The 27,384-nt window shown below is 41.2% G+C and overlaps 1 protein-coding gene across 4 annotated transcripts in view; it reads right to left on the bottom strand.

The window, feature by feature from the left end:
• Positions 1 to 27,384, bottom strand: part of EPG5 (ectopic P-granules 5 autophagy tethering factor) — a 105,928-nt gene that overhangs the window by 24,031 nt on the left and 54,513 nt on the right. For all 4 annotated transcript variants that reach the window (XM_045886788.2, XM_064577657.1, XM_064577658.1 and 1 more), the window contains 12 exons: positions 26,950 to 27,073; positions 23,483 to 23,627; positions 21,549 to 21,720; positions 20,267 to 20,429; positions 12,006 to 12,148; positions 10,235 to 10,391; positions 7,335 to 7,529; positions 6,066 to 6,279; positions 4,432 to 4,580; positions 3,665 to 3,866; positions 3,028 to 3,100; positions 1,518 to 1,621 (listed from right to left, as the gene is read on the bottom strand). In XM_045886788.2, the coding sequence (XP_045742744.1) occupies positions 1,518 to 1,621; positions 3,028 to 3,100; positions 3,665 to 3,866; positions 4,432 to 4,580; positions 6,066 to 6,279; positions 7,335 to 7,529; positions 10,235 to 10,391; positions 12,006 to 12,148; positions 20,267 to 20,429; positions 21,549 to 21,720; positions 23,483 to 23,627; positions 26,950 to 27,073 (1,841 nt within the window). The remainder of the gene's footprint in view (positions 1 to 1,517; positions 1,622 to 3,027; positions 3,101 to 3,664; positions 3,867 to 4,431; positions 4,581 to 6,065; positions 6,280 to 7,334; positions 7,530 to 10,234; positions 10,392 to 12,005; positions 12,149 to 20,266; positions 20,430 to 21,548; positions 21,721 to 23,482; positions 23,628 to 26,949; positions 27,074 to 27,384) is intronic.

Here is a 27,384-nt window from a genome sequence, read left to right as displayed (position 1 = left end):
ACACGTGCGAAAGAATATAAAGTACCCGAGGCTTCATCTGGTAGTGGAATCAGCCTGAGCAAGGGCAGCGAGGGGAGCGCCAAGGACATTCGCAGAACAGTGCGTCAAGCGGTATGGCTGGAGTGGAAGGTTTCCATGAAGAAACCATCACATAATGTTGAAGTACACTGGGCCAGCCATATCGGAATTCTGGGCAGAAACACGACACTTTAAAGTTTGGAAATATGAATATGATAGGATATAAATACTACTTCACGAAAATCAATCTAGTCAGTAGGCAGGAACAAAAACTGGAGATAGGAAAAACAGGAGGCGATTGCAAGAATCTTGGGGGGTGTGTGTGGAACGAATGTCTTTATAAACCTCCCAATATAAAACTTGTAGATACACTAGATAAAACAAAACATCTCTGAAAATGCAGAACTACGTTCGCTCAATGGAAGTAAACAGGGCCAGAAGCAGGGACCAGAAGCAAAGAGAGACGAGGAAACCTGGGTACTGAACAGACATTGAAGCCTCGGCTGCCCGTGGACGGTCGGCTTCTGAGGGGTTCTAACGGCATGAGGAGTCTCCTAAGGACTGGGCCCTCACTGAAAGAGCAGATCATGGTAAGATCTCTGCCTTCACCTTGACTCAGAGCCAAGGAGAGGAACAAGTTGACTGTGAACACTGAGGCCCGCCGGCAAGTGAGCCTGGGGTCTGTTTACAGCACAACAGTGAGAAACCACAAGCCAAGTAATTACACAACTCCCACTGGCAACAAATGCAGATCTCCTCTGGAGGACACACCCTCAAGCCCTTGTCTTTACGGAATTCCCACAGAGAGAATCTCTCGAATCTCTCTAAATGCGGGCTCACAATACAAAATTTAAAAATCCACAAGGAAACAAGCCTCTAAGTGTAAGAATCTGAAGGAACATCTAACTAGTTGTAGCATAAGCCATCCCCAATAGTAACTTCAGTTATTGCAAACAGATCATAAAGGAAACGATGTTTAAACATTTCAAACAAACAAAAATTAGAATTTTAAACAAAAGAAATGATACGCTATCAAAAAGGAGGATAGGTTTGAAAAAAACCAAACATGACTTCTAGAAATTGAAATAAATCCAAAGGCTTTTTTTTTTTTTAAAGCAGATGAGACACAGCTGGAGAGACTAAGTAAACTGGAAGAGAGTCCTCAAAAATTCACCCAAAATGAAGCACAGAAAGAAAACATGAAAAAGAAGTCGGAGTCACAGAAGATAGAATGAGGTTCAACATGAGGGACAGAGAATATTTGAAGAGAATGGCTGCCTATATTCCAAGGCTGATGCAGCTCAGAGCTACCTTACAAACAATAAGAGGTTACAAACTTCACACCAACCAACTTATCAGTGACCTCCTTTGGTCAAAGATGACTGCCTCTCAACTAAAATAAAATTAAACAAAGTAGGAAAAGCAGAGGCAAAAGAGTAACCGAATGATTTAGGAAAAAAGTGGTAACTAACCAGAGACATAACATAACATCTTCCTACCTTTAAAACTCTCGTGCAAAGAGTCAATACAGTCCGTGAACAACTGCACAATGCTTAAGGCCACCACAGCATCACTCTCCAGCCAGGGGTAATGTCGTTGGCTGCTTTAAATAAAAGAAGCACACGCTTAGAAAGGAAAGCACCGTAATTAAATCACTCTAGGTCCCAGAATCTAGGGACTGCCTCAGTCCTTACAGATCACTGTATTACGTAGCCCCCAAACACATTCTGACCACTTTAACCGCTGTGAATTCCTGGAGATGAATCGTAGCTCATAATAACAATCACACAATTTTATTTACTTTCCTTCTAAACCTTTCATTCCAATGCAATGACGTTTCAGAAATGTGTGGTCTACATAGATTAACACCTTTTTAAATTCAATTTACACCCCTGTGTATCTCGGTTATATTTCAAATGCCTCAGACACGTGCCACGAAGTGGCTTCCACAGTTTTGTCTTCCGAAAACATGGGGAAAAAATCCCTGTAACAGAAAGATGGCCAAAAACGGACAGATTTCGAAATAACCAAAGAAAAAAACTCTTTATATGATCATTTTAGTTTCTGAACTGGGCCCAAAAAATGCAGTATCAAAATAAGTCCCATTAGTTCTTCCTGGAAATAAACAGCAGTCTGCATTATGGCCAACAGTCTCGGAGTCAGCACGGAATCCTGAAGCTTGCAGATTGAGGACAGTCCTCTAGCAAACGCAAAGATCCAGAACCTTTTCGATTTTCTTCAGCGAGCTCTTGGGAGCAGCATGGGCTAATGCCAAGAGTCCCGACAGGGGAGTCGGAAGCCCTGAGCTCTGCTCCCGGCTCTGGCCCCCACTCGTGGTGGGACTGAAGCAAAGCCACTCATGTTTTCTGAGTCTCAGTAACAGATTAGTAGTTGTGAAAACACCCAAACACTGTGATATCTAGCACTGTTGTAATTTTAACAAACTCCTGACAAATTCACCTAGCTTTGTTTGTATGCTTTTAGGGGAAAATAGACTCAGAAGGCAACTCCCGGCATGTGAACAGTTTCTACACCTCTGTTTTAAATGCTCATAACATCATGCTTTCATTTAATCTCCAAACTCATGTGAAAGGGGTTCATTGCCACCCAGTAATTCAAAAGCCAACTTAGTTCCAAAAAATAAATAACTGAGTACTGGATAAAATCAAGTTAGTCTCATATTTTACAGTAGTATATTATCAAAATCTAATTCAGGAGAGTAACACCCATTTTTCTGAAATTAAGTACCAAAATTTATTCAACGTCTTTTTGTAGAAAACTGGAAATAAGTGTCTAGTTTTGCTTCAAAGTTAATAGGTCTGATCAACCAAACTAACAATTCCACAAGCAGAAAACGTCTTAAGTTTCCTTCATAAGGAAGCATTTTCTAAATTTAATATGGCCCTACATAAAAAATTAAATCCGTGACGCATCCCTCATAACAAAATACCAACAGAACTTTAACTCTATACATTTCAAAAGAATATGAATCTCTGAAAAACGATTTACCTTTCATGGTCCTCCAAAACCAAGATCCATGGCTTAAAGAGCTGGATGATTACTGAATGTAGGGATCTCAGCACTAAAAACAAAGCAAAATTTTTAGAGACAAGAAACAAGCTCATCCTTTGTCAATATCACTAATAACGCTAAAAAAAAATCTACTTATTATCTGTATACTCACAAACCTATGTTGATAAACAACACATTTCATGTAACTAAGTTAAGCTCATGTTTTCATCATTTGCTGCAATGGAATTTCCTGAGGAATTTTTATTACCTCACAGTGTCATGGATAATTTTATACCGTATATTTTTTAAAAGATAAATGTTTAAATATTCAGAACCCTTTCCCAAATGAGATAAATATAGGAAGAAAGAGCTGGAGACTGAAACCTATCTCCGTGCGCCGTCCCCCATGAAGGAGGGGCAGAGACAAGCTGAAGCAAGCACACAGTGTGCAAGTGAACATAGGTATGATACATAGATGGGTTCACGTCTATACTATATATTTCCTATTTCTTCTTCTTGACACTCAGATATATAGTTTTATTGCTAAGATTTAAATATCTTAATGTGTCTATTCAAGTCTCTTCTAATGGAAGGTCAGAGCACCTTGCTCCGTGGTGCACTAAGGGCATATTACCTGTTTTGCTGCTGGGAAATGCGTCTTGAGCCAAGCAGGCCATTTCTGAATCAAGCAGCCGTTTTACAAGATAGCCCAAGAGTGTCTTCATATCAGCCATGTAAGGACTCCATTTTGAGAATAAACCAAAGCTTTTAAAGTCCAATGTGGATAACCGAAGCTTATAAAAAAAGTTTGAAAGCCACTGTATAGTCTCCACTACCTGAAAGAGAATGACGGGTCAAAGAGTCCTTACTAAAGGTCTACTTTCAGCCGAGTACTAGGGTCAACTGTGATGGAGGGCTCGGACTTTGTAATAGAGTTGCAAAGGCGTTTGCATAGGAAAAGTAAATCAGCAGATTTCAAACTCTTTTTCTAAAGCAGAGGAACCATTCTTTCCAGTACATTGTCATGCGGCCCCACATCACATAACACTGATGAAACTGAGGGCTCTGTGGGACGCTGCATGAGAACCTGACCACAGGAGCCAGGGGTGTGAGGTTAACTGGGTGGGGTAAGGTGGGGAGGGAAGGTACACCCAGAGGGTGGGTCTGGGCTGCTCTTGAACGGTTGAGCAAGACAGACTCTGAGGTGTGAGAGAAAGGCAAAGGGTGCATGGGAGGAAGAAAGTGACTGACAAAAACACAGGGCTCTTAAAGATAATGCACAGAAGTGCAGCTTTTTTAGGTAAAAATTTTGAATGTGTTCCAACTGTTTAAAAAACAGATAGCAAAGGAAACAGAAAAGGAATGCAGAGACATAAACTTCAGACACCAAAAGCTACACACCTGCTTGTCAGACAAGAGAACATCTGGAGAGCTCTGAAGCACTGAGCTCTCTGCAGAAGCTGCCCCCTGCTGGCAGTTTGGGGCACAGCAGCCCAGGGCTCTCAGAGTGGCTTTCCAACACTCGGGGCTCAGCAGCTGCTCGGCGGAGCCTTATGGGGCAGGGACGGAAGACAGCAGGTTAGCATCTTTCACAAACTAACTTTTTCAACTTGAATCAAATAATGTGTGTACTTTACAAAGGAATGAAAATTCTGTGTCGAATGGCTACTGTGGTCTGGCTCTTGAGGACACAGCCCTGAATCAAGTTACAGGTATGGGAGTCACGCACACCTAGAACACAGCAGGGAAACCAGGGAAAACAAGGGGCTTGTCCATGAAGAGTGAAGAGAAGAGACAAGCAAAGGCTAGAGCCCCAAGAACACCAACATGGTGTCCAGGGAGGGAAGGTAAACCAGGAGGCTGGAGGTCACGGAATCGGCCAGTGATGGTACTGTTATTCTTAAGCCTTTAACTAAAATTACTTTCCTGGTAAGTATAAATTTCGTATTAAATGCAAGTCAATAGTTGCCTATACACACTGCTTACAAGCTCTTAAAAAGGCTTCAGGGAAAAAAAACACAATATATACTTGATCAAGTTCTGAAAATTTAGAGCAAAAATTAGGCCAGCATGCATCAAAATTGTACAAATACATCTCCCTACCCCATTCTCCACCTACCCTCAACCTGCCTCCACAGAAACAATGAAAGCTTGAAGTACTTTGAAAACGAGAGCACACATTTCCGTATTCTTCAGGTAGTTCAATATATAAAATCATTACCTTATTCCTTAAATGGTTTCTCAATATTAAGTAACACAAAAATGTGGCATAAAGCAAAACTTAGTTTTCCATTACATCTATAAACTGTATGAAGTTCGCATGAAAAAAGTAAATACTATCTCACATTTATCAAATTTCAGTAAAATTCCTACCTAGTGAAATTCCCAAAATAAAAAAACTAACAACCTTTTTACTCCTCTTCTAATCTCCAATACTCTAGTGGAAAATTGCAGGGCGGGAGGAAAAAGAAATGGCGGGAATGTAGAAAATTGAACACTGCTCTTTCCCTTGGTGAATATAAATACAGGCTACCATTACATACAGATAAAATTTACTTGCAAAAAAACATGAGTCTAAAAAATTAAGAGGGGAGAAAAAAACCAAAATTTATCCACTCTTTGGATCTACAGAGAAACCAGTTGGCAAAGTAAACATATTGCAACGGAGCAACTTCCTTCTCTTACCAAATCTGTAGTCAGCACAGTAAGCAGGCCCACTCCTAACCCAGCCCAGTTCAGGACAGCTGCAAAGTCAAGGGAAAGAGGTGGATGCATGACTGTGGACTTCAACACCATATACTAAGTGCTGTCTTGCTGAATCAGGGCCCATTTGAACATTTAGGACAATAACTGACCTTTTCTACAGACAGTACCCTTTTGGGCATTGTTCATCAAGCACTTCAGGTAAAAATTAGTGATTCTAAAACTCCTACATACTGGTCTTATTTTTACATTTTTGGATGACATCTGTAGAATGGTAAATGTCACATTAAATATTCACTGCAATCTAATCATTATAATTAAAAGACACTTACTTTGCATCAGCAGCCTGAGAATGTCACTGTACTGGTCAGGGAACTGATAGAGAAGAAGGTAAGTCCAGTGCTTACAGAAAAGATTAAATGGCATCAAAATATCTTCATCTGGCTCAAGACCCCAGGCAGTAAGTGCCAAATGAATGGACTCCAGAAGCCTGGTACGATCAGACAGAGGAGGTTTAGTGGTGTTTAACCATTGCTTAAGATTGAACTAAAAAGAAAAAGAAATAAGAAGCAGTTTTATTGACACCGGAAAATTAACTGAAGTAGAGAAAACTATGTGCAAATTTAGTTTAAAAGTCAAACATCACTCAAGATTCAGCTTTGTATAAAGACTGAAACTAAAACGTATATACAAGTACTTAAAAGAATCTATGCAGGTCAATAATTAATAGGTGTCAGTAAGCCGCCAGCTCCACTTCACCCTCTGGGATTACAGAGGAGAGTTTTCTCAGCTCTGTGCGCTTTTCTGTAATGTAAGAATGTTTGGTTAAGTTCTCCCTACAAGGCAAGAATCAGAACTCTGTCGTTCTGCCTCACTGTGCCAGAGTGCCAGAAACAAGCAGCCCCTTTACGGGACTGTCTCCATGTGATACAGTTACATTTCTGAGTCTGCAGTAGTAACGTATCTCAGTTAATAAAACTTCAGGGTGTTATCGATCACCTCCCAGAATTCGCAACTATAAAATAACATGTTTGCCCCCATTACAGACTGAGAGCAGTTTCTAGGCCCTAAAAAATGCCTAGGTTTTATGATTTATAGATGTCAGAGAAATACAATTGAAGGCAAAATCACTAAGGCTCTGCAATTCTCAAGTGGTTAAGTAAATTCATTGCTTGGGCCTGAGTTAATATTCTACTTGGAATGAGGACAAAGGCAATTTGCTTATTTCTGGCTTATTCCAAATATGAGAGACTTTGATATATGACATCTCATTTATCAAACACATTTTCAGCATAAATTCAGGATATATTCAAAAGAAGCATGCACTAAATTACTATTATGAATATTTCAAAGCTGTACTGTTTCTCAAGAGGGCTTGGGAGCGAAGTCCTTTTTCTACTATGTGGAGTAAGACTGCTCTACACAACACAACCACTACCCCCACAAGAAGAAGCTGCGGGATCAGGCTGCTTGAAGATAATACAAAATGTGAAAAGGGTCTACCAGGAAACAACTCCAGGGGCCCCTTCATTTCTACAGAGTGGGAAACAACACCAGATCCTACATTTCCATGACGGCATCAGCACGGAATCACATCTCACCTTGGTCAGCAGCATGAAAATCATATCACTGTTGTCCTCACTTAGAAACTTCACCACTTTCTCATAGAGCTGAATGAATTCCGCGGGTGCAGCATTGGGAGTGAAGAAAGGAGACAGCAGAGAGCAGAGCCTTCTATTCTTCAGAACGGTCTCCAGTACTTTCCTGCATTCTGACTTAGTGCCGCTGATAAACACCTTGAAAGAATTAGAAAAGGAAAATGTCATCAGATTCTGCACTGCCTTCCCCCCCAACTTTTAGTTAAGCAACCAAGCTTTAAGGGCTAATACAGAAGGCAAAGAGAACTTTTTCTAAATGAAAACATGAAACAATCAAAATAATCTAAAATCAACACAGATAAACCTAACACTTCCAATGATGGTGATATTAAAAATTCTGGATTATCCATGAATTTGATTTGGACAAGCCATAGGGAATTTCTAAAAGATTAAAATATTAGGATAATTTGAATCCAGAAATTTGCAAGGTACCTACCATAATTTCGAAGTATTCAAAGTGACCCTGCATTTTGTCAAGAAAACAAAACCTCTAGGTTATAAATTTTATTGAGATGTGCTTTTAGTACTTTTAAAAAGTTAACTTTATTTATTTATTTTTTAAGATTTTATTTATTTATTTGACACAGAGAGACACAGCGAGAGAGGGAACACAAGCAGAGGGAGTGGAAGAAGGAGAAGCAGGCTTCCCGCCGAGCAGGGAGCCCGATGCAGGGCTCAATCCCAGAAACCTGGGATCATGACCTGAGCCGAAGGCAGACGCTTAACAACTGAGCCACCCAGGCACCCCTAAAAAATTAACTTTAATAATTAATATTTAATCAAGATAACTTCACCATGTTTTAACTTGGTTCTAATGTTTTAAGTACTGGATATAAGTATTTAAATAATTTCAGGGTCAGGAAGGCTTTGATAGGCCGGATCACAGGCAGAAATAATAAAAAGCAAGACTGAGAGATCTGAATATATAAAAATTTTAACTTCCATAAGGCAAAAAGTATGATAAAATTAAAGGAAAATGACACAGTAGAAAAATCCATTTAGAACACATTCCAGATACTAGGTTGAAAGTCTGAGGAGCTCCTTCAAAGCAATCAAAAAACAGAAATTCTACAACAGAAAACATGCAAAGGACAACAACCAGCAAATCATAAAAAATAATTAAATGGCTAATAAACATAAGGAAAGTCATGCAAGTGAACAATTACTTAAAGAAATACAACTTAAAATAATAACAAAGTACACTTGCCCTATTAGATTAGCAAGACTTAAAAAGAACAATCCTCCCTCACACTGGTTACAGTTTGGAGAACAATAAATTCAAACCCTGCTATGATAGTGGCAACAGGTAAAAACTTCCCAGGGGGGCACTGTGACAATCTACACCAAATGGTAGTCCCTCTGACATAGCGACCATACTTCTAGAAAATTATCCTGGAAAAAACAGTCCAAAGAGTTCACAAAGATGTGTAAGAATATTTATCTCAGGCTCATTGCAGCAAAACAAACCACCTGAATAGCCATCCAGCGGGCACGGGCTCAATACATCACAATATATCTGTACCATGGAACACTATGTATTAAATACCATGAGATCAGTCTGTTTTTACTAACAGAATAGTATCTAAAAGTTGTGTTTGAATGAAAAACAGTAGGTTACAAAATAGCACTTGCCCATTTTTGGGTATATATGCCTATCTCTATCTATTTAGCGATACGTAGGAATGATGTATCATTTCTACATATGTACACACATACGCTAACATGCATATACACAAGACAAACCATAATAAAATGTTAGCTATTTAACCAATATCTTCAGGAGGTTAGAATTATGGAAATTTTTCTTCTTTATACTTTTTATACTGTCTGCATTGCTTATGGTAAGCACACATCAATTTTAAAATCAGGAAGAAAACTTTAAAAAATCTATCTTAATATCTGCTCTGCATCACCTCTATATAAGTATCCAATAACAAAGTACTCATTCCACTGAAACTGGGTGAGAGTACACGGTTAGTGTTTACACATTTTCCATCAAGTGGCTTTCCTTTCTTTAATGACTTATTTCATAACTATGCATGCATACCTTGCTCTTGCCTTTTAAAATATCCATATATTTAACAGTAAGTCAAATAAACAAACAAACAAACAAACAAACGGGGACCGAGAACAGCAACTGGGAGGCAGCAGTGGGGAGGCAGAGTGAACACGGAATGCTAAGGCAGAACACATGGGATCCAGGCTCAGCTCCAGCACTGACCAGCTGGATTCTTTAGGCAAGTCATTTCATCTATTAGAGACCAGTTTTCTCATCTTTAAAATGAGAATGGTATCAATCACAAAGAGTCACTGTGAGGATGAACTGGAGAGCGTTTTATAAACAATAAAGAACTTCATCATGTTAATTGTTAATACCAAAAGCATATGCGTTTGATGTCTCCCCAGAGACTTTCAAATATGAGCAACTTTATATCTATTGTATGAGAAGCAAAACTCTATACCAACGATTTAATCACATCTTGAGATGTCAAGAATTCAAAGGGGCTTCTGACTTAAGAGTCCGAAACTGTAATGGAAGCCTCAAGTCAACCCTGACTATATCTAATGAGGATGCTGCAGGAACTCAATAGATGTGAATAAGGCTAAAAAACACATGGGGCGCCTGGGTGGCTCAGTTGGTTAAGCAACTGCCTTCGGCTCAGGTCATGATCCTGGAGTCCCGGGATCGAGTCCTGCATCGGGCTCCCTGCTCGGCAGGGAGTCTGCTTCTCCCTCTGACCCTCCCCCCTCTCATGCTCTCTCTCTCTCTCTCATTCTCTCTCTCAAATAAATAAATAAAATCTTTAAAAAAAAAAAGGCTAAAAAACACAGAAGTACCTTACCTGTCCCAAGATCTCAATGCATGATGTAAAGAACTGCCTTGTGGGAGGATGACGCTGAGTTTCATCACTGACATAATCCACAACAGTAAAGAAGAGGCTAATGCCAACCTTCTGAACCCCAGGAGTAGGCTGCAACTTGTAGGCATTCACTAAGGCCCTGTGGGAAAATGTAGGTGAGACTATTGGTCTACAGTAGGAGAATCCAGACTCAACAAGTATTTCTCTGGTACTCTACACTTCTCAGGCAATATTCTTAAAGAGTCCTTCAGAGCCCCATACAAATGTCACTTTAAAAATATTCCATGAGATTGGGGCGCCTGGGTGGCTCAGTCAGTTAGGTGTCTGCCTTTGGCTCAGGTCATGATCCCAGGGTCCTGGGACTGATCCCCAAGTCAGCTCCCTCTCAGCAGGGAGACATCCCCTGCCCATCCCCCCACTCATGAGTGCTCTCTCTCTAATAAATAAAATCTTTAAGTTTTTATTTATTTTTTTTTAAGCTTTGACAGAGAGAGACACAGCGAGAGAGGGAACACAAGCAGGGGGAGTGGGGGAGGGAGAAGCAGGCTTCCCGCGGAGCAGGGAGCCGGATGCGGGGCTCGATCCCAGGACCCTGGGATCATGACCTGAGCCGAAGGCAGACGCTTAACGACTGAGCCACCCAGGCGCCCTAATAAATAAAATCTTTAAAATAAAATATGCCATGGGGTATCTTCCAACTTGGCCCGACACTTATTTTTAATACACAGAAATGATTTTATGTCCTCTTGGGAGAGTGGGGATCAGCTGTATTAACATTCTTACCCTTATCAAAATTACCCTTTCATATTTTCTATGTAATTCATAATTTATTCTTTCACTTTGTGTATTCCTTATAGAATACATATTTTTAAAAACAAGAACACTAAGTTCTCTAAATTTTAAAATCCAAAACACTGAAAAAGATTTTTGTAGAGTATGATCCTAGAATAAAGACACCTCTTCTAAGTCTCACACTCTTTTGAGTTCCTTTGCTGGTAAAAGAAACATTAACTTCTTGTTCACCTCACCTCCTTCTTCTTCCCAGGTCCCCCAATCCAACCTACAAAAGGACTCAATGCCCTCCTCCGTATCACCACCCCAATCTACTGGGGGATTAGTTGCTGGTACTAGAATGTGGAGTCACCTTAAATCAAAGGCAGGGTCAACCTCTCTCCCAAGTCATGCCCTGGTGGCTTTAAGAAGAAAGAGGACATTGAGTGTAAGCCAGATGCTCCATGGGAAAAAAATCACAATGGCCAAATGCAAGCTGACAACTACAGTTGAGAGCCCTAATTCCCCTGAGCAATTCCACTTCAAACTCTGCTCAGTAATCTGAGTTGACGATGATGATTTTCTGGTAAATGTAACTATAATCTAAAGCTTAAGCACTAAATCTCTCCATGATTGAATTTCAATATGCTGTGTCATCTCATAATTTAGGGGTCAGTAAGCTTATTCTATCGAGGACCAGATAGTAAATATTGTATGTTTTATGGGCCCTAAACTGTCACAACTATTCAATTCTGCCATTATAGCATAAAGCCATACACATGAAGTAAATAAATGGGCATGGCTGTGTTCAATAAAACTTTATTTATAAAAAGAGGTGGCAGGCCAGATTTGGTCCAACGGCCATTGTTTGCTGATCCCTGTACTAATTTAATTAGCAGGTGCCTGGGGGTGTGGTAGCAGGTAGGATTACTATCAGTACTAACAAAATAGATTTTTAAATTATAATGCTCTCAAAACTTACGTAATCAAGTTTTCTGCATGGACCGCAGCTTCCACAGTATTAAGTGATGGTGGTTTAGCAGCTTCGGCTTGCAACTGCTTCACTTCTTTTCGCAAAACATGAAGCTGCTGGCTTATTGCTTCATTTTTATGCATACCTTCAAACTAAGAAAAATTTAAATGGTCAACAGACTTTTTTGTTCCTATTATGTTTCTACAGCAAAGATTTATTACAAATATACTGTGTACTTGATGAAGAATTATTACTACAATTAATATTATAACTCAAAATTCTCAGCTGAATGGGACAGGGGTGGGGAAAAAAAATGTCAGAAAACTATGCAAGAACCTCAGGTTTTTCATGAAGAATCAAACCTGAGTCAGTTTATCACTGGTTCAGTCTTTTGTAGGATATGTTCTCTGTCACTTATGTTTGGACTCCCCAGCTCTCATCAAAAACAGACTTAATGTCTTCTACCACTGAGGTTTTCCTTGAAGCATGCCCCTCCTCTGTTGAGCATCTTCCCCAGAAGCTTGACCTCCCGTTCTCCCCACCCAATAGCACACACAGTTCAACTCAAAACACTTAGGCTGCACATCTCATGTGTGCCACACATACAAAGACCATGATACAGATGCTGTTAATAAAACACTTGCCATTCTGAAAGGAAGAAAGGATATATAATTATAAAACAAACAACAAAATAAGATAAAATCCAGGAAGTGCACAAATCAGCTGCACGCCTACAAAAGAGCAGTTGACTGATTCAGTGGTCCCTGAAGCTCATCTCTGATAAAATTTTTACTCATTCTCAGTAAAGATGTGACAAAGGAGAATTTACTGAGCTTAAAAAAAAAAAAAAACTAAATCTATTTCAATTTAAAAGATTAGCCTTTAGTTAAGATTACATCTCTCTTATTTGAGGGGATTGTTAATATCCCTTTTCTCTAATTAATTGATGGTGACCTAGGGGCGCCTGGGTGGCTCAGTCATTAAGCGTCTGCCTTCGGCTCAGGTCATGATCCCGGGGTCCTGGGATCGAGCCCCGCATTGGGCTCCCTGCTCAGCGGGAAGCCTGCTTCTGCCTCTCCCACTCCCCCTGCTTGTGTTCCCTCTCTCGCTGTGTCTCTGTCAAACAATAAAATCTTTAAAAAAAAAAAAAAAAAAAAAGATGGTGACCTGTATGATAACTGCTTTGTAATGTCCTTTCTTGGATATGAATAGATGCAGAGCATATCCTACATCCAGGCTGCAACACAAAGATAGAACTAAGGCAGCAACTGTGGAGGACAGGAGGACACAGGGACAACAAGGAGAAGCCCCGCCTGGCAGGGAGGTCAGGGATGAATAGCACAGAGCAGTCAGTCTAGGGAGGAGGGGTCCTGTCCTGGGGGAGTTCTTTGAAGCAAGCCAGGGAATTTGGACTTATCCTGCAGGCACAGCAGAGAATGCTGAAGAGCTGAGAACATTCAGAAGGCAGGAATGTTAAATCCTGCATTCTCCTCAAATGGGCTCCCCCAATCATGTGAATGAGCAATGCAGTCTACATTTTCCTTTATGTGCACCTACCCAAACCCAGTCTTCAGCCCACCACTGCAATGATTACAGGTACCTTTGTTTGTAAATAACATAAATACTTAATTCACAAATTTATTTAACTGAGGCCCTTATGTCCCTGCCAGAGTTATTATCATAAATTCCAGACGAAAGGCTCCTGGAGTGCAATGGTCCGGTCTCTTCTGCTTTACACAGCACCCCAGTACAACACGACTCTGACAGGATGCCGAGCACCTACTTTCACAATCGTGAGAACAACTTTTTCCCATAAAACTCAGCAATGTTGTATTAAAAAGCTTTACGAAACTTCTTAAAGAAAAAAATACACTGTTAGCTTGAATCAAAAGGCATGAAAGTGAATAAGAACATATAATGTTAACAACAAGTATTTTAATTTTTGGAGAAATGAAAGATAAAATAATCAAATTACCTCTATTAAACCACATAATGAATCAATACAAATATTAAATTTCCAATCTTTCAAATAAAAGACCAACGTTTAATAACCTAAAATGTGATCAGGAGCATGTGCAGTCAGTTTTGTGCCTACGATGTCACCCACTGCGGTTACACTGGGTCTTTGAGGGTCACAGCCCTTGGCTGGCCTGGAGAGAAGGCAGCCAAACAGGGAGGAAAAAAAGGAATCTGAGGGGAGGAAGGAAGACAGTGAGGATGAAGGGAAGTGGAAAGACAATGGGTAAGAGAGAAGGAAAGAGGATCCCCAGATTGGGAAATGCAGACACAAGACTAAGTTAACTGGAGCTTCAGAACTGCCACCGCACGCTTGGAAACTACTAGTGCCCAAGAGTAAGGAAAAGCAACATTCTCACCAAAAACACCACACAATGATCATTATTTCCCAGTCTACGTGTTTTTGTTCATTGCGCCCAACTCTACTGAGAGTTTTCTTTGCTCACAAGGACGGAAGAGGGGCTGACTGCCTGGCGGCTCACAATCACCAGAAGTTGTGGACTACACAGCAAAGCCGCGTGCTGGAAGCCCCTCCACTTAAGTCACTGTAAGGAGACAAAGCGATGGAAAAGCTGAACAAAGCAAGTAAGTTGTTACAATACTGCGAGGCCTTCAGTGGGTCTTTTCCATCTTTCATTTCTAGGACTGAGCAAATTTTTCACATGATAATAAATCAATCCTGGGTCCCACAAACATGCCCCACAATACCACAGTACAACAAAAGGAACCCTATTATAAATCACACCATTTCCTCAGGGAATATCACTGAATTATTAGAGGCTTCTACTGGGAGAGACGACCGCAGAAGAAGCACGTTTCACTTCCCATAAAATATATTTGGCTTTTGTATACCCCTAACAAGCTATACATAGTTCAAACATTTGCAGATGGCTGGAAATTTCCAGGGCTTTCCCTCTCAGAAAAATTCTATGAAGCTATAAAATATTTTCATGATATAATTTGAAATCTTTATAAATGAGCCATTTAAATATACTTATGCATTTTAATCTTAAAATTTATATTTAAAATATAGTCATAATATAATATATATAACATAATATAAATATATAATATAATATAAAGTCCGTGAAACTGATTTTAAAAATGGATCCAATCAATGAATTTTCTAATCACTGAAAGGGAAGGTGATCCTATCACACCAACTCAAGAGAGAGAAAATGGTATACCTGTTAATTTAAATGAAAATTGATGGTCATGATCAGCTTTCTCAGAATGATACAGCTAGTCTTAAAAATTGGAGCAGAAATAGCTAAAAGCAAATGGCTTCATTTACCAATACTGAGTGGGAAAGAATGGGTCTTGAATTTAAATAGACGTGGGCTTGAATTTCAACTGAGCCACTTACAAGCTGTGTGACTATGGCAGGTCCTTGAGACTCTCTGAACCTGTTTCATCACCCACATTTTGTGAAGATTAAGTGAGATAATGTATGCAGAGTCACCAGCATGTACCCTGGGATATGGGAGTGCCCCAGCAAGTGATAAGAAGAAATAATAAACAGAGCTGGGAAATAATGTAATATACTGAAGTATGACCATCCTTATCACTTTCCAAGATGGAATGCCCAGGAGGCGTTTGTATTAGAGCAAAAAGCGCAGCAGTGTGGTGCTTAAGTCGAGATTTTGTATGGAAAGCATTAAGTCGGCCAACTGAACAATAAATTGGCCTAAGGTAAACACAGTCAAAGAGTGACTGCTAATTTCTAGTAGGAACAAGTTCCAACTTCCAGGCAAATAATATCTACAAAATTCCTGAGGGTAGTGAAAATCTTACTTGTGAAGAGTATAAATCTGTAGTTGTTTGCTCCTTCAAACACCTCAGTTCTATGGCACTGACTGAGCCACTGACAACAGAAACATGAGTTAAGACAAGGTCCCGGCCCTCACAGAACTCAGAATCTAGTCACAGTGACAGAGGTGATCATAATGCAAAACAAGTTGTAATTCAGCCTAATGAGTGATGTGCTGGTGGTTTTCATGGACTCATTCAGGGCCGTGAAAGGGCACCTAGGGACGCCTGGGTGGCTCAGTCGGTTAAGCGGCTGCCTTCGGCTCACGTCATGATCCCAGGGTCCTAGGATCGAGTCCCACATCGGGCTCCTTGCTCGGCGGGGAGCCTGCTTCTCCCTCTGCCTGCCTCTCCCCCTGCTTGTGTTCTGTCTCTCTGACAAATAAATAAATAAAATCTTTAAAAAAAAAAAAAAAAGAAAGGGCACCATGCTTGACAGTACAGGAACACAGACGACTAAGGACAGGAACTCTATCCCTGAGGAGTTCACAGACTGGCAGGAAAGACAGCAGGCAACTACCACAGCATTTATGCACGAGCTGCTATGAGAGACTACCTCAATCTGACTAGAGGGGCTAGGACCTCAAGACGTACTGCCTGACCCAAGACTGGAAGGATGAGAGGAAGGAGCTCTCATGCGACAACAGGAGCGTGGGACAAGTAGCGCATGCCTAAGACAGAAGGTAGGAACGTGCATGTCATGTTTAGAGAATGGAAAAAGCCTGAGTGGCTAGAAAACAATGTTTAGGGATCAGGGAAGGGTAAATGATGCCACTAGAAACTGATGAAGAACAGATTACGGGGGGTCCCAAGAGTCCTGTTCCTTATAGATACTGGAGAGCCAATGCTGGCTGTCAGCCTGCAAATGCGATGAGCTTTGTGTTTAAAAAGATGAATGGTGGCAGAATGGAAAACAGACTGGACAGGGTGAGAGTCTATGGACAGGAAGCCTTACGTAATGGTTCAGGGGAGAAGTGATGTGGGGCTACCTGGGGGCAATGGGAACGAAGAGAAAGAAAACAAATGTAAAGTCATTTCAGAAGCAGAGCCGGGAGGACTTGGAAAGTAACTAGATGGGACATATGAGGGTGGGGCGATGACACTGATGCCTAGGTCCCCATTTCCTGTTATAGGAAAAACTGGTTTGGAGGGTCAAAGTGGGATTAGTTTGGGACCTGTGGAGTTTGAGGTATCTTTGGACATTCACAGAACATTACATAGGCAAGTAGAAATCTAGATTTGGAACTCAGAGAATTCTGGACTAGAAAAGCAGAACAGGAGTCATCAACATATGGGTTAGCCCTTTGGGGGTCATGGATTACTGAGGATCTACTGAAGTTATGAACTCTCCAGAAAAAAAATTTCCACATACTTTCAGGGACTTCACTGACCCACTGAAGACCATTCACACACCCACACTAGATTAGGAACTCCAACACAAAGAGTAGGCAAAAGCCGCTAATGTCACAATGACGGAGGGGATCAGGGGAAGCGCAACTCACAACCAGCAATCTAAGGGTTGAGTTGATGAAGAGGAACCCTGGACAGAACCTGCAAAGTGGCTAGTGATTTGGAGGGACTAGAAGAGACCTCATGACGTTCAGCATCGCCAGATGATAGAATTATGTTAAACAGGATTAAACTACTGGATATAGCCATGAAGTGGTCCCTGGACACACAGACACAAAGGGGCTACAATTCTCTGTAGAAGAATAACAATCTACCTTCTGTATGGCATATGCTCTCCCAGTGGCAGTTCCATGATGAGTCCTAAACAGTCAGAACTCACCTTCCCTACCCCAACATCCATAACCAAAGTCATCCATTTGTGTAAGAGACAGCTTTAGACTCAAGTACAATCTCTGACCAAAATTCAGAGCGAATCTAACTGACTTGCATCAATTAGATAATGCCCCAACTTCATGACAGCTAGAGTTTCAACTTTCTTCTATTGCTCTTAGCTATCAAGGAGTAGCCAAAAAAATTTTTTTGTCTTCAACTCCTAGAAGTATCAACCAGCGAGTACTGCCTAGGATAGACTTAGTTAGCAATTTCTATATAACTTTCTAAAGAAATCTTACTTGAATCAGACTACAAAAGCTGCTCACTATCCTCACATTTTTAATATCCCTGGCAGATCTGCATCACCAGGCAAAATAATGGCTGAAGTAGATACCGTGTCGATATTGGTACTTCTAGGAGCCATCAGTGGGGGTTCCGAAGTTTCTAGGTCTTCCCAAATGGAACTGAAAGGTAGAGCACTGGGCAAACTAGTAAGGCCAGCAGAAAATCAGAGCATGCTTTAAGAAAACTTGGATATTTCTAATGAGATTATGGCCACAAAACATAGCTATTTTTTCACATTCTTTAGGCTTCTATAAAATCTCCTTTTTCCCCCCTCTCTCCTCTCTTTTTGCTTCCTTTCTTTAAGCAATCTTAGCATCTATCAATTTTTCTTTTGAGAAAAGAAAGAAATATTTTTATTTGTTTGTAAAAATAAAATCTAAACCATATTCATTTTAATTCTTATCATAAATCATCCGCTTTCCAATCTCCCTCTAATCAAAATCACTTTGAAGGAATTTTAGGAAAGGTATGCCTTTCTATTTCAGAATCAACAAAGCAAAAGTTTGTAAAGAAATTTCAATTCAAGGGTTCAGACAAATCAAGACTACTTCAGAAAAGGAAAAGCGCCAAGTCACTGGTAGGCTGGGAGCTAAAGCTCCCAAGTCTGCCTGGTGGTATTTTCCACCGCAAGACCCGGAGAGTTAACAGGTCAGGCAAAGAGACCTGTTCTTTGGCTGGGGCAGCAAATATTCACAACTCTTCACAGAGCAAGCTACTGGCCAGAACTGGGAAAACATTTTTGTACTCACTTCACCCAGTCATTTACAAAAATGCATCTGAGGAGACTTCCCCTCTCTGTATAGAATTAACAGCCTGGCAAAGATATGTAATTCCAAAATATGGAAAAATACCATATTTGTGAAGGCACAGATTGAAAGACACCCTTTTTAATTAGAACTGGATACATTTCAGCTTTTTTCACACCAATTCAAACTCCATCCGAAATTGACAGACTTGTCTTCCAGCACTATTCCTTTAGCAAGTGATCCTTCTTAAATGCTCCTACCTAGTCTTACTAAAGTATTTGTAACTGAGGGGAAAATTACACTGAAAGAAAATTAACTTTATAAAGCACCTGGCCAAAGACATTACTCAGTGTTTAGAAGTCTCCCATCCCAGATCAAAGTTCTGAACTTCAGATGCATACGAAGATATTATTTTATCAGAAACAAATTTTAAAGGTAATGAAAAATACAAGTATAAAAGTTACTTCAGAGGAGTCATTTTAGAGAAAACAGGCTCCCAAGGAGACTGATGAGGAATACATCAGAACTGCTCAAATGCGGATTAGAACAAAAGGAAATTCTGGAAAGACAATCAAGAGTCAGTAAAATAAATTTTCCCTAATTTCTAAAAGCTAACAAAAGAAGAGGAGCCATGTTTGTGCAAATGGAGTCAGGCAACAGGCAGCCTATCTCTGAGCGGTTCTTTCCCGGCTCTGGGGACCTGAAGGCCCTGGCACAGGACTCGGGTGCAGCGGTGGGGGAGCGGCACTCTGCAGCCACACTGCCCGGGCCTTCCTGGTTCTGCCACTCAGCGGCTGTGCCACTTCAGGTGTGTGCTTTACTTCTCTGTGCCTTTATTTCCTGAAGATAACAAGAATACCCACCTCACAGGGTTGTGGGGAGGATAAAGTAAGTTCTGCAGTGTGTTCAGACAGTGCTGGCTAAAGCTAAGCTCCACCCTGACGTCCTTATGATGTCACAGACCCAACTTGAGCCTGTTTTTCCAACCCAAGAAGCTGACTCTAAGAGGCGGTTGAATTCCTAATCTTATAGCTGCACATCTCTTTCTTTCCGCCTGCTGGCAAGCTCCACCCAACTGACCTGCTTTCCACACGGCCCTCCACGTCTGTCTTCAGTGGCTCTCCACTGGCCAGGGCACACGGCTGGAGCTCCCAAAGGATCCTCTTTTCCGATGTAAACCCCAACCTTTCTGATATGAATTCCCACCACCACAGCCAGAAACCACCTGAAGTAAACTGACCTAGCCGGTGCCCCCTAAACTATGTCCAGAAGACTCCATTCCCACATTCCTTCCCAGTGACTCCAAACCGTCATCATCAAAGTGTGAGCCCCTCTCTCTAAGAATCTTCTCAGTTAACTGCTTTTCTGTGAATTTGTCTTGCAGGACACATCAGCACTACGGAAATACATGATTAGCTCCGTGTGGGCCGTCACCCCCCCCACAAAACTATTAAATGTTTTGGGACGTGAATCATGTGCTATGAACTTCTTGCTGTCTCTCTCAACAATATGCCAGTATTAGGGACTCAATTAAAAATTCGGTGAATCATGAAGAAGCTTCCACAATCTTACCTGAACTGTGACAACGGCTGGTCCTTGGCATTTCTTACCGCTACTACCTCTACACTCCAAATGCAGAGTGGCCTGTTCTTCCCTGTTCACGTACTGTTTGGGCATTGTGTCCAACAGCTCACTCTCCAGGGCAACCTGCTGGGATTCTCGAAGAGCTGCAGTTCTGGAAACATCATCAGGAGGTAGAAGAATGGCTTAGGAAGGGTTTCATGGTAAGTAATAAAGGCTTCCGGTTACCCCCAGCCTACACTAGAGAGCAACAAGACCTAGTATTCTACAGGAACAAAAGACCAAAGGTGTGTGCAAATCCTCTCTTTTCCTTGATAAGAAAGTTAAGAAAAGAAGGGAAAGTGGGACGACTTTTTAGCCAGGAACAAAGCTTCATTTAGAATCTGTATTACATTAACAATGTTTTTTACACAGACATTGTTTAAATAAACAAGACCAAATGAGAATTTCATCCCGATTAAAACATTCCTAAAGGGGTACCTTACTTCTAAGCACCAGTGATTTCTTAGGTATTAGCAACTCAAACTGAACTTCAAAGATAGAGGAAGCTAACTTTTTACATGGGTGTCAATACTGTTACGTGTGTGTACGCATGCGCTGGTGGGGCCAGGGGGTGCGCGTGCGCACGCACGTGCACACACGCACACACACACACAATAAATACCTGGACCAAAAACAGCCAAGGAAACAAAAGCCAGTAAGAGATAGATTCCCATGGTCTTGGAGAAGATAAGACTCTTTTACTTTATAAAACAGACTCACTCCACACACACTCCTTCTCACAAGACAACAAGCAAGAATCAAACCTTCAAGAGTTGATCATTCTGTATCTACTTCAACTCAGAGCACTAAATGACTTTCCCACACTCTGATCAAGCGCCTGTGGCAGTTTGTTAAAGAACATGAAGAGTTAGGGAGCGAAGCAGTGACAAAAGAAAGCAAATCTCACTGGATACCCTTTTAACACCATCTTTCCAATATCAGAAAGTCTCCTCAGGAGAAGCTTAAGAAACACTCGGCTGGCACTGCTGACACTCCGAAATGCCACCCCAGGAAATGTAAAATTTATCGTCCACGTAAGCACCACATCATTTCAACGTAAAATTAAGGGACTTGTCACAACTTGGTCAGCTGAGGTGACTGACTGGGCTAGCCTGGTCAAATTACCCTCACGGAGAGGTGGCTGATGAGGAAGCCCTTCTAGGTACGCAGTCATCCAAGCTGCCGCAGCAGCGAGCACAAAGGCACGGCCCTGGAGGTCTCATGGGCTTACCTGGCCTGCTGCTGCAACACATTCAGGTCCGTGCGCACCAGCTGGGTGGCGTCCTTCTGACTCAGGAGCACGGCTGAGGAAATGACTGGCACAGGAGGCCTCACTGGGTGCAGGTCAAGGGGAGGCTGGGGAGCCTCATGCTTCCGCAAGTTACTTAAAACCCTTTCTTTAGCTGAAAGAAAATTATGTCCTACTTACCGAGCAATGGCTACCACTAGGTAGTAACATATTAAATGGGTGCAAAGCCTTGGCCTATTACTTTTGAGAAGAATGCTGAAGATCTATAGAACAGTTACATAAACCATCAGAGGCCTAAATGAATAAAATCATTATCTTCAGTTACTTACAAGTTTTGAGGGAGCCCCCACCCGGCTACTAATATTCTACCGGGAGCTAGGAGCTCACAAGCATGTGGTATGATTAATAAACAGAATTCCTATCCAAAAAGCCTTAATGACAGTTTAAGAGCTAAAGCTTGTGATCTTAAATTATTACCCTAGACAGCCTTGCGTGACATGCTGCAGTGCCTGGACTTGATACGAGTAGTGAACAGCTCTCAACAAGCCTGAGAAAGGTGGTAGCTATCACCAGGTAGTCCCATTAAGAGTTTAATGTGGGGCGCCTGGGCAGCTCAGTCGGTTAAGCATCTGCCTTCGGCTCAGGTCATGATCCCAGGCTCCTGGAACCGAGCCCCGTATCAGGCTCCTGGCTCAGTGGGGAGCCTGCTTCTCCCTCTCCCACTCCCCCTGCTTGTGTTCCCTCTCTTGCTGTGTCTCTCTCAATAAATAAAATTTAAAAAAAAAAAAAAGAGTTTAATGCAATCATCCAGATAAACCTCATAAGAAGAGGAGGAAAAAAAAAATGGGTGTTAAGGAATATGACAGACTGAAAAATCTTAAATTGGGCCAAAGTTTGAACAGGAGGGCTGAGACTAGTATAAAATGAACAAAGACATGGGCACAAACTACTACAGTACTTATATTACATAATTATATTGTCATGCATTCATTTATTCACTTACTCATTAACTCAATAATAAAGTCCAAATAAGAAATCAGGTGCCATGTAAGAAAGTAAAGGCAAATTTATCCATCCAACTTTGTACTCGATTGCATGTGATCCCATATTGGTGAATGCAATTTTAGTGTTTTTATTTCTACACTTAGTACAGAGCTGACCACACACAGGTATCCAGTAAATTACTATCTTCCCACCCTCTTTCTGTTTTGCACTGGACACATACCATATAGCAGGTGGGGACTGAGGAACATGAAGAAAAATGCTGCCACACACCTGATTCTTTTCAAAAGATAACAGGGGATAGGAGAGGTCAAGGAAATTTCAATCAGTAAGTCAGGTCAACAAATACTTAAGGGATTACTATGAATTTCCAACTTCATTCCAGATGTAGCATTCCATTTTCTATTCTTAAGAAAATTTAAGACAACTTAATAGCCAGGATTTTACTTGGCATAAAAAGACCTGTATTGTTTGCACCCCAAACAGATGGAATTTAACATTCCAAACAGGTCAAGTGAGGGATCAACCTGTAAAGCCGGGGTTTTTCCACTAGAACAACTACTCTGCACAGAATGTAACAAAGTTGGATATTCATCACTGGAAAAGACTCCTAGCTTTGTGCAAGTTTCTCTCAAGCAACATTTTAGGCCATAAAGCTACTGCCTAACTGCCTGCCTCCAACTTCTTTTACGGAAAAAGTAAGTATCTTATTTAAGCCATTACTGTTTTGGAGTTTTCTCTCCATCACAGCCAAACCTAACCCTAAGTTGTAGACAAGTTAACAACGACCTCCTAAAAAGCAATTCTCACTGGAGGAATACACTGTGTAAACCTTAACCCTCAATGGTTCGGTTTCAATCATTCATTCCCTCACGCATTCATTCCCTCGAGGGGGCTGATGCTCATTCGCTCACCCAACAAAGGATCAGTGACGTCCAGCTGCATCAACAAGCTGCAGGGCGGAGAATGGGATTCCAGTGTGGCCTGTGTCCACAGACCAACGGTTTCCTGGAACTCATAATGTATGCGCTCCATGTTCAAATACTCCATCCACAGATCCTAGAATTGAACCACAGGACATTAGCTTTCATGAATGAATCACATATTCACATATAAAACTAAATTTTTTAACTAAAAAGTGGACCAGTAACGTTTGGCACAAGGTGGTCCATACCAAGCTCTCCAGTATTAGGATGAATCACATTTAAAATGGACACTAACAGGGGTGCCTGGGTGGCTCAGTCAGTTAAGCACCCGACTCTTAGTTTCAACTCCAGTCATGATCTCATGGGTCTGAGATCTCACCCCGCATCAGGCTCCGTGCTCAGCAGGGAGTCTGCTTGAAGATTCTCTCCCTCTGACCCTCCCCCCACTCCCACACATGTGTGCTCCCTCCGTCAAATAAATAAATCTTGGGCGCCTGGGTGGCTCAGTTGGTTAAGCGACTGCCTTCGGCTCAGGTCATGATCCTGGAGTCCCTGGATCGAGTCCCGCATCGGGCTCCCTGCTCGGCAGGGAGCCTGCTTCTCTCTCTGACCCTCCCCCCTCTCATGTGCTCTCTGTCTCTCTCATTCTCTCTGTCTCAAATAAATAAATAAAATCTTTAAAAAAAAAAATAAATCTTTAATATATATATATACACATACACACATGCATATATAAAAAACAGAATGGATACTAACAATCTTAGCAGGTGTTTGATTACGTACCAAGATCAGAAAAAATAATTTTAACAGCCCCACCAACTGTACATTTATAAATTATATACACATAGTACTGAGCTAATAAATTATAAAACATGAGTAAAAGTCAGAAATTTTAAAGAGATAAATAACAAATATATTGGAAAATCGTTGAATCTGGATTAGATCAGGCCCTTGGTCCCAATACCATCCTACAGGAAATACAGGGGACAGAGAGACATATTAAACCACACTAACAAAGATAAAATCTATAAAATCCAGACTGGGGAAACTATATGAACGAACTATCCAGTTTCTTCAACAGACAAACTGCGAGGGGAAGAAAAGGAATAAGGTGAGGACCAGTAGATTAAACAGATTTAAAGAGCTATCAACCAATCACAAAACGAGGATCCTGACTCAAAGTATAAAAATGAAAATAAAACTTTTATGACATTTATGAGGTAACCAGAAACTGGAACACTTAGATATTTGATATTAAGAAACTGCTGTTAATATTTTTCAGATATAAATGCTATTGGGTTAGAATACTTTTTTTTAACCCTCATCTTTTGAAATCTACATGCATCAAATGCTTTCTAGGATTATTCCAAAATAACATGGGTGAAGGGAGTGGATGGGCTACAGATAAAATTCGACACCTGGTACCCAGCAGGCAGAGGGAGGAGAAGGGCTGTGTGTTGCACTATTCCATTTTTCTGTATGATCAAATTTTTTCTATTACAAAAGAAAATAAATAATAGATAAAAGGAGAAAAAACAGAAGTTTCAGTATTCTCTTCCCACATTCCAATGAACTGTCTTGCATATTTTGAACTACGCCTACTTCACTTTGGTGATCAATACATATCAGAATGGGAGACCGTCTTCAGTGAAAAGAAATGGCAGCTCTCCATGAACACTAAAAACTGTATCAAACAGTAGTAACGGGTGATCAGATATGGACTATGGACTATAGTTTTGTGAACAATTTATTTTTCTGATTTTAAGTGTTTAAAGGATTCCTCTAAACCTACAAATGTCTCTGGTTTCTCAATGAGCACACTGCCATGTAGTCCTAAATCATTACTTCCAAACCACGGCACGAGGCATTCCAGACTCAGAGGAGAAACTACGAAGTCATCTCGGTCACAAGCCTGAATCGAGAGGCCCCAAACAACTGCTGGAGGTGCTGTACCAGTCCCCCCTACTGTGTATACACGGCTCCTTTAAGAGGGATCGCTAATGTCACCTTCTCTGCCTCTGTGCTAAATAACTGCTGACAGAGGCTAACGATTGAGAATACAAAGAATTAACAGTGGGCAAGCAAGAGATGTCTCAGAAACCACAAAAAGACAGAACAACTCTAAATGTGAACTACAGATCAAAAAGTGGAGCTATAGGGGCACCTGGGTGGCTCAGTTGGTTAAGCATCTGCCTTCAGCTCACGTCATGATCCCAGGGTCCTGGGATTGAGCCCTGCATCAGGCTCTCTGCTCAGTAGAGAGCCTGCTTCTCCCTCTCCCTCTGCTGCTCCCCCTTCTGTTCTCTCTCTCTGTCAAATAAATAAATAAAATCCTTAAAAAAAAAAAGGGGGCGCCTGGGTGGCTCAGTTGGTTAAGCGACTGCCTTCAGCTCAGGTCATGATCCTGGAGTCCCAGGATCGAGTCCCGCATTGGGCTCCCTGCTCTGGCTCCTCCCTCTGACCCTCCCCCCTCTCATGTGCTCTCTCTCTCATTCTCTCTCAAATAAATAAATAAAATCTTTAAAAAAAAAAAAAGTGTAGCTATAAAATCAAATGGCAAAGACTTTAAAAAAAAAAAGAAAGAAAGCTATTAATTCTGTCGATACTAGGGAACCAAGATAAATATCTGAGAACCAAGAAGCTATGACTAATTTTTAAAAACACTGACCAGACATCTACTACACACAAATTCTTAGGTAAGGCCTTGGCATGTAGAGGATAAAGAAGAGATGAACACAGAACTGACTCAAAGGCTTTCAGGACACCATGACTGCCTATTTATGTTTCCTGTTTCTCTGGCCCTGGATTCTCAGCCTTATTTCTCTATGCCCTAAATGTCGTTACTTCTCAGGGCTCTGGCTTCATTCAGTCCTCTTCGCAATCTAAATGCTCCACTACCGTTAAACCCGCATTTCCTACCCTGCCCCGTTCCTGAATTCTAGCATCCCCTCCCTACCAAATCCTGGAGAGAGCATCCTCCTTGAAGCCCCTCTGGCACCTCCGCTTCCAGTGTTCTGGGTCTTTGCTAACAGTATCTCTAGCCGCCCAAGCCAGAAATCCGAGTGTTCTCGTCTATCTAATCAATCCTACCACTGCAGATCAATCCCACCTGTGTATCTAATCTGAAAACCCTCCTGATCCTACTGATTCTTCTTCAACATACTTTAAATTCATCCATTTATCTAATCACTCCTGTCATTTCATGGCCCCTTCAAACAAACACTTCAGAACAAAATCCAAGTTCTTTGGAAAGGCATTTTTGGTCCTTAGAAATTTAACCCCTATTCACCTGTCTGGCATCATCTGCCCTCTTCGGTGGTTACACCCCATCTGCACCTCTTGAACATGCCTGTGACCCCATTTCCATATCAGTAAGTGGTTTTAACGTCAGATTAAGACTGTGACCTATTTGATGACAGTCAGGTATGCTAAAAGAGACATTGCCATAGTCTCACCTGCTGATTCTGCATCACTTTTGCTAGCCTGTGAATATCGTAATGCTTTGGTAGAGAAGGGATGTAAGTATCTCCTTTTTGAAAATTCTCATCTTCCAGCCATACTATATACACATTGAAGAGCCTAAAAGAAAAAAGACAGAATTATATAAAATACAAAAAGATGTGCAGACAAATGAAGTTTCTTACATCCGTAGGAACCCTGTCACTACTACATAGAAGTAAAAAGCACATAATACCGAAAATGTTTCCATCCACCACCACAGGCCCACGAAGCTCATGGGCCAGCAGGGGAGGAAGGTCACAAATCCTTACAATATGGTGCAGTAATTGCTACAACAAGGCTGTGAGAAAAGGACTCTGCAAACTCTATTATTAAAGTTGGGGTAAATACAACACAGAGATTAAAAATAAACGGAAGAGGTGATTTTAACG

The sequence above is a fragment of the Mirounga angustirostris genome, unplaced genomic scaffold, assembly GCF_029215605.1.
Source record: "Mirounga angustirostris isolate CCGP_5_RB_7025 unplaced genomic scaffold, mMirAng1.0.hap1 SCAF_14, whole genome shotgun sequence".
Taxonomy (NCBI): domain Eukaryota; kingdom Metazoa; phylum Chordata; class Mammalia; order Carnivora; family Phocidae; genus Mirounga; species Mirounga angustirostris.
Note: the sequence above shows the minus strand (reverse complement) of the source record. Positions and strands in the feature narration are given on the sequence as shown.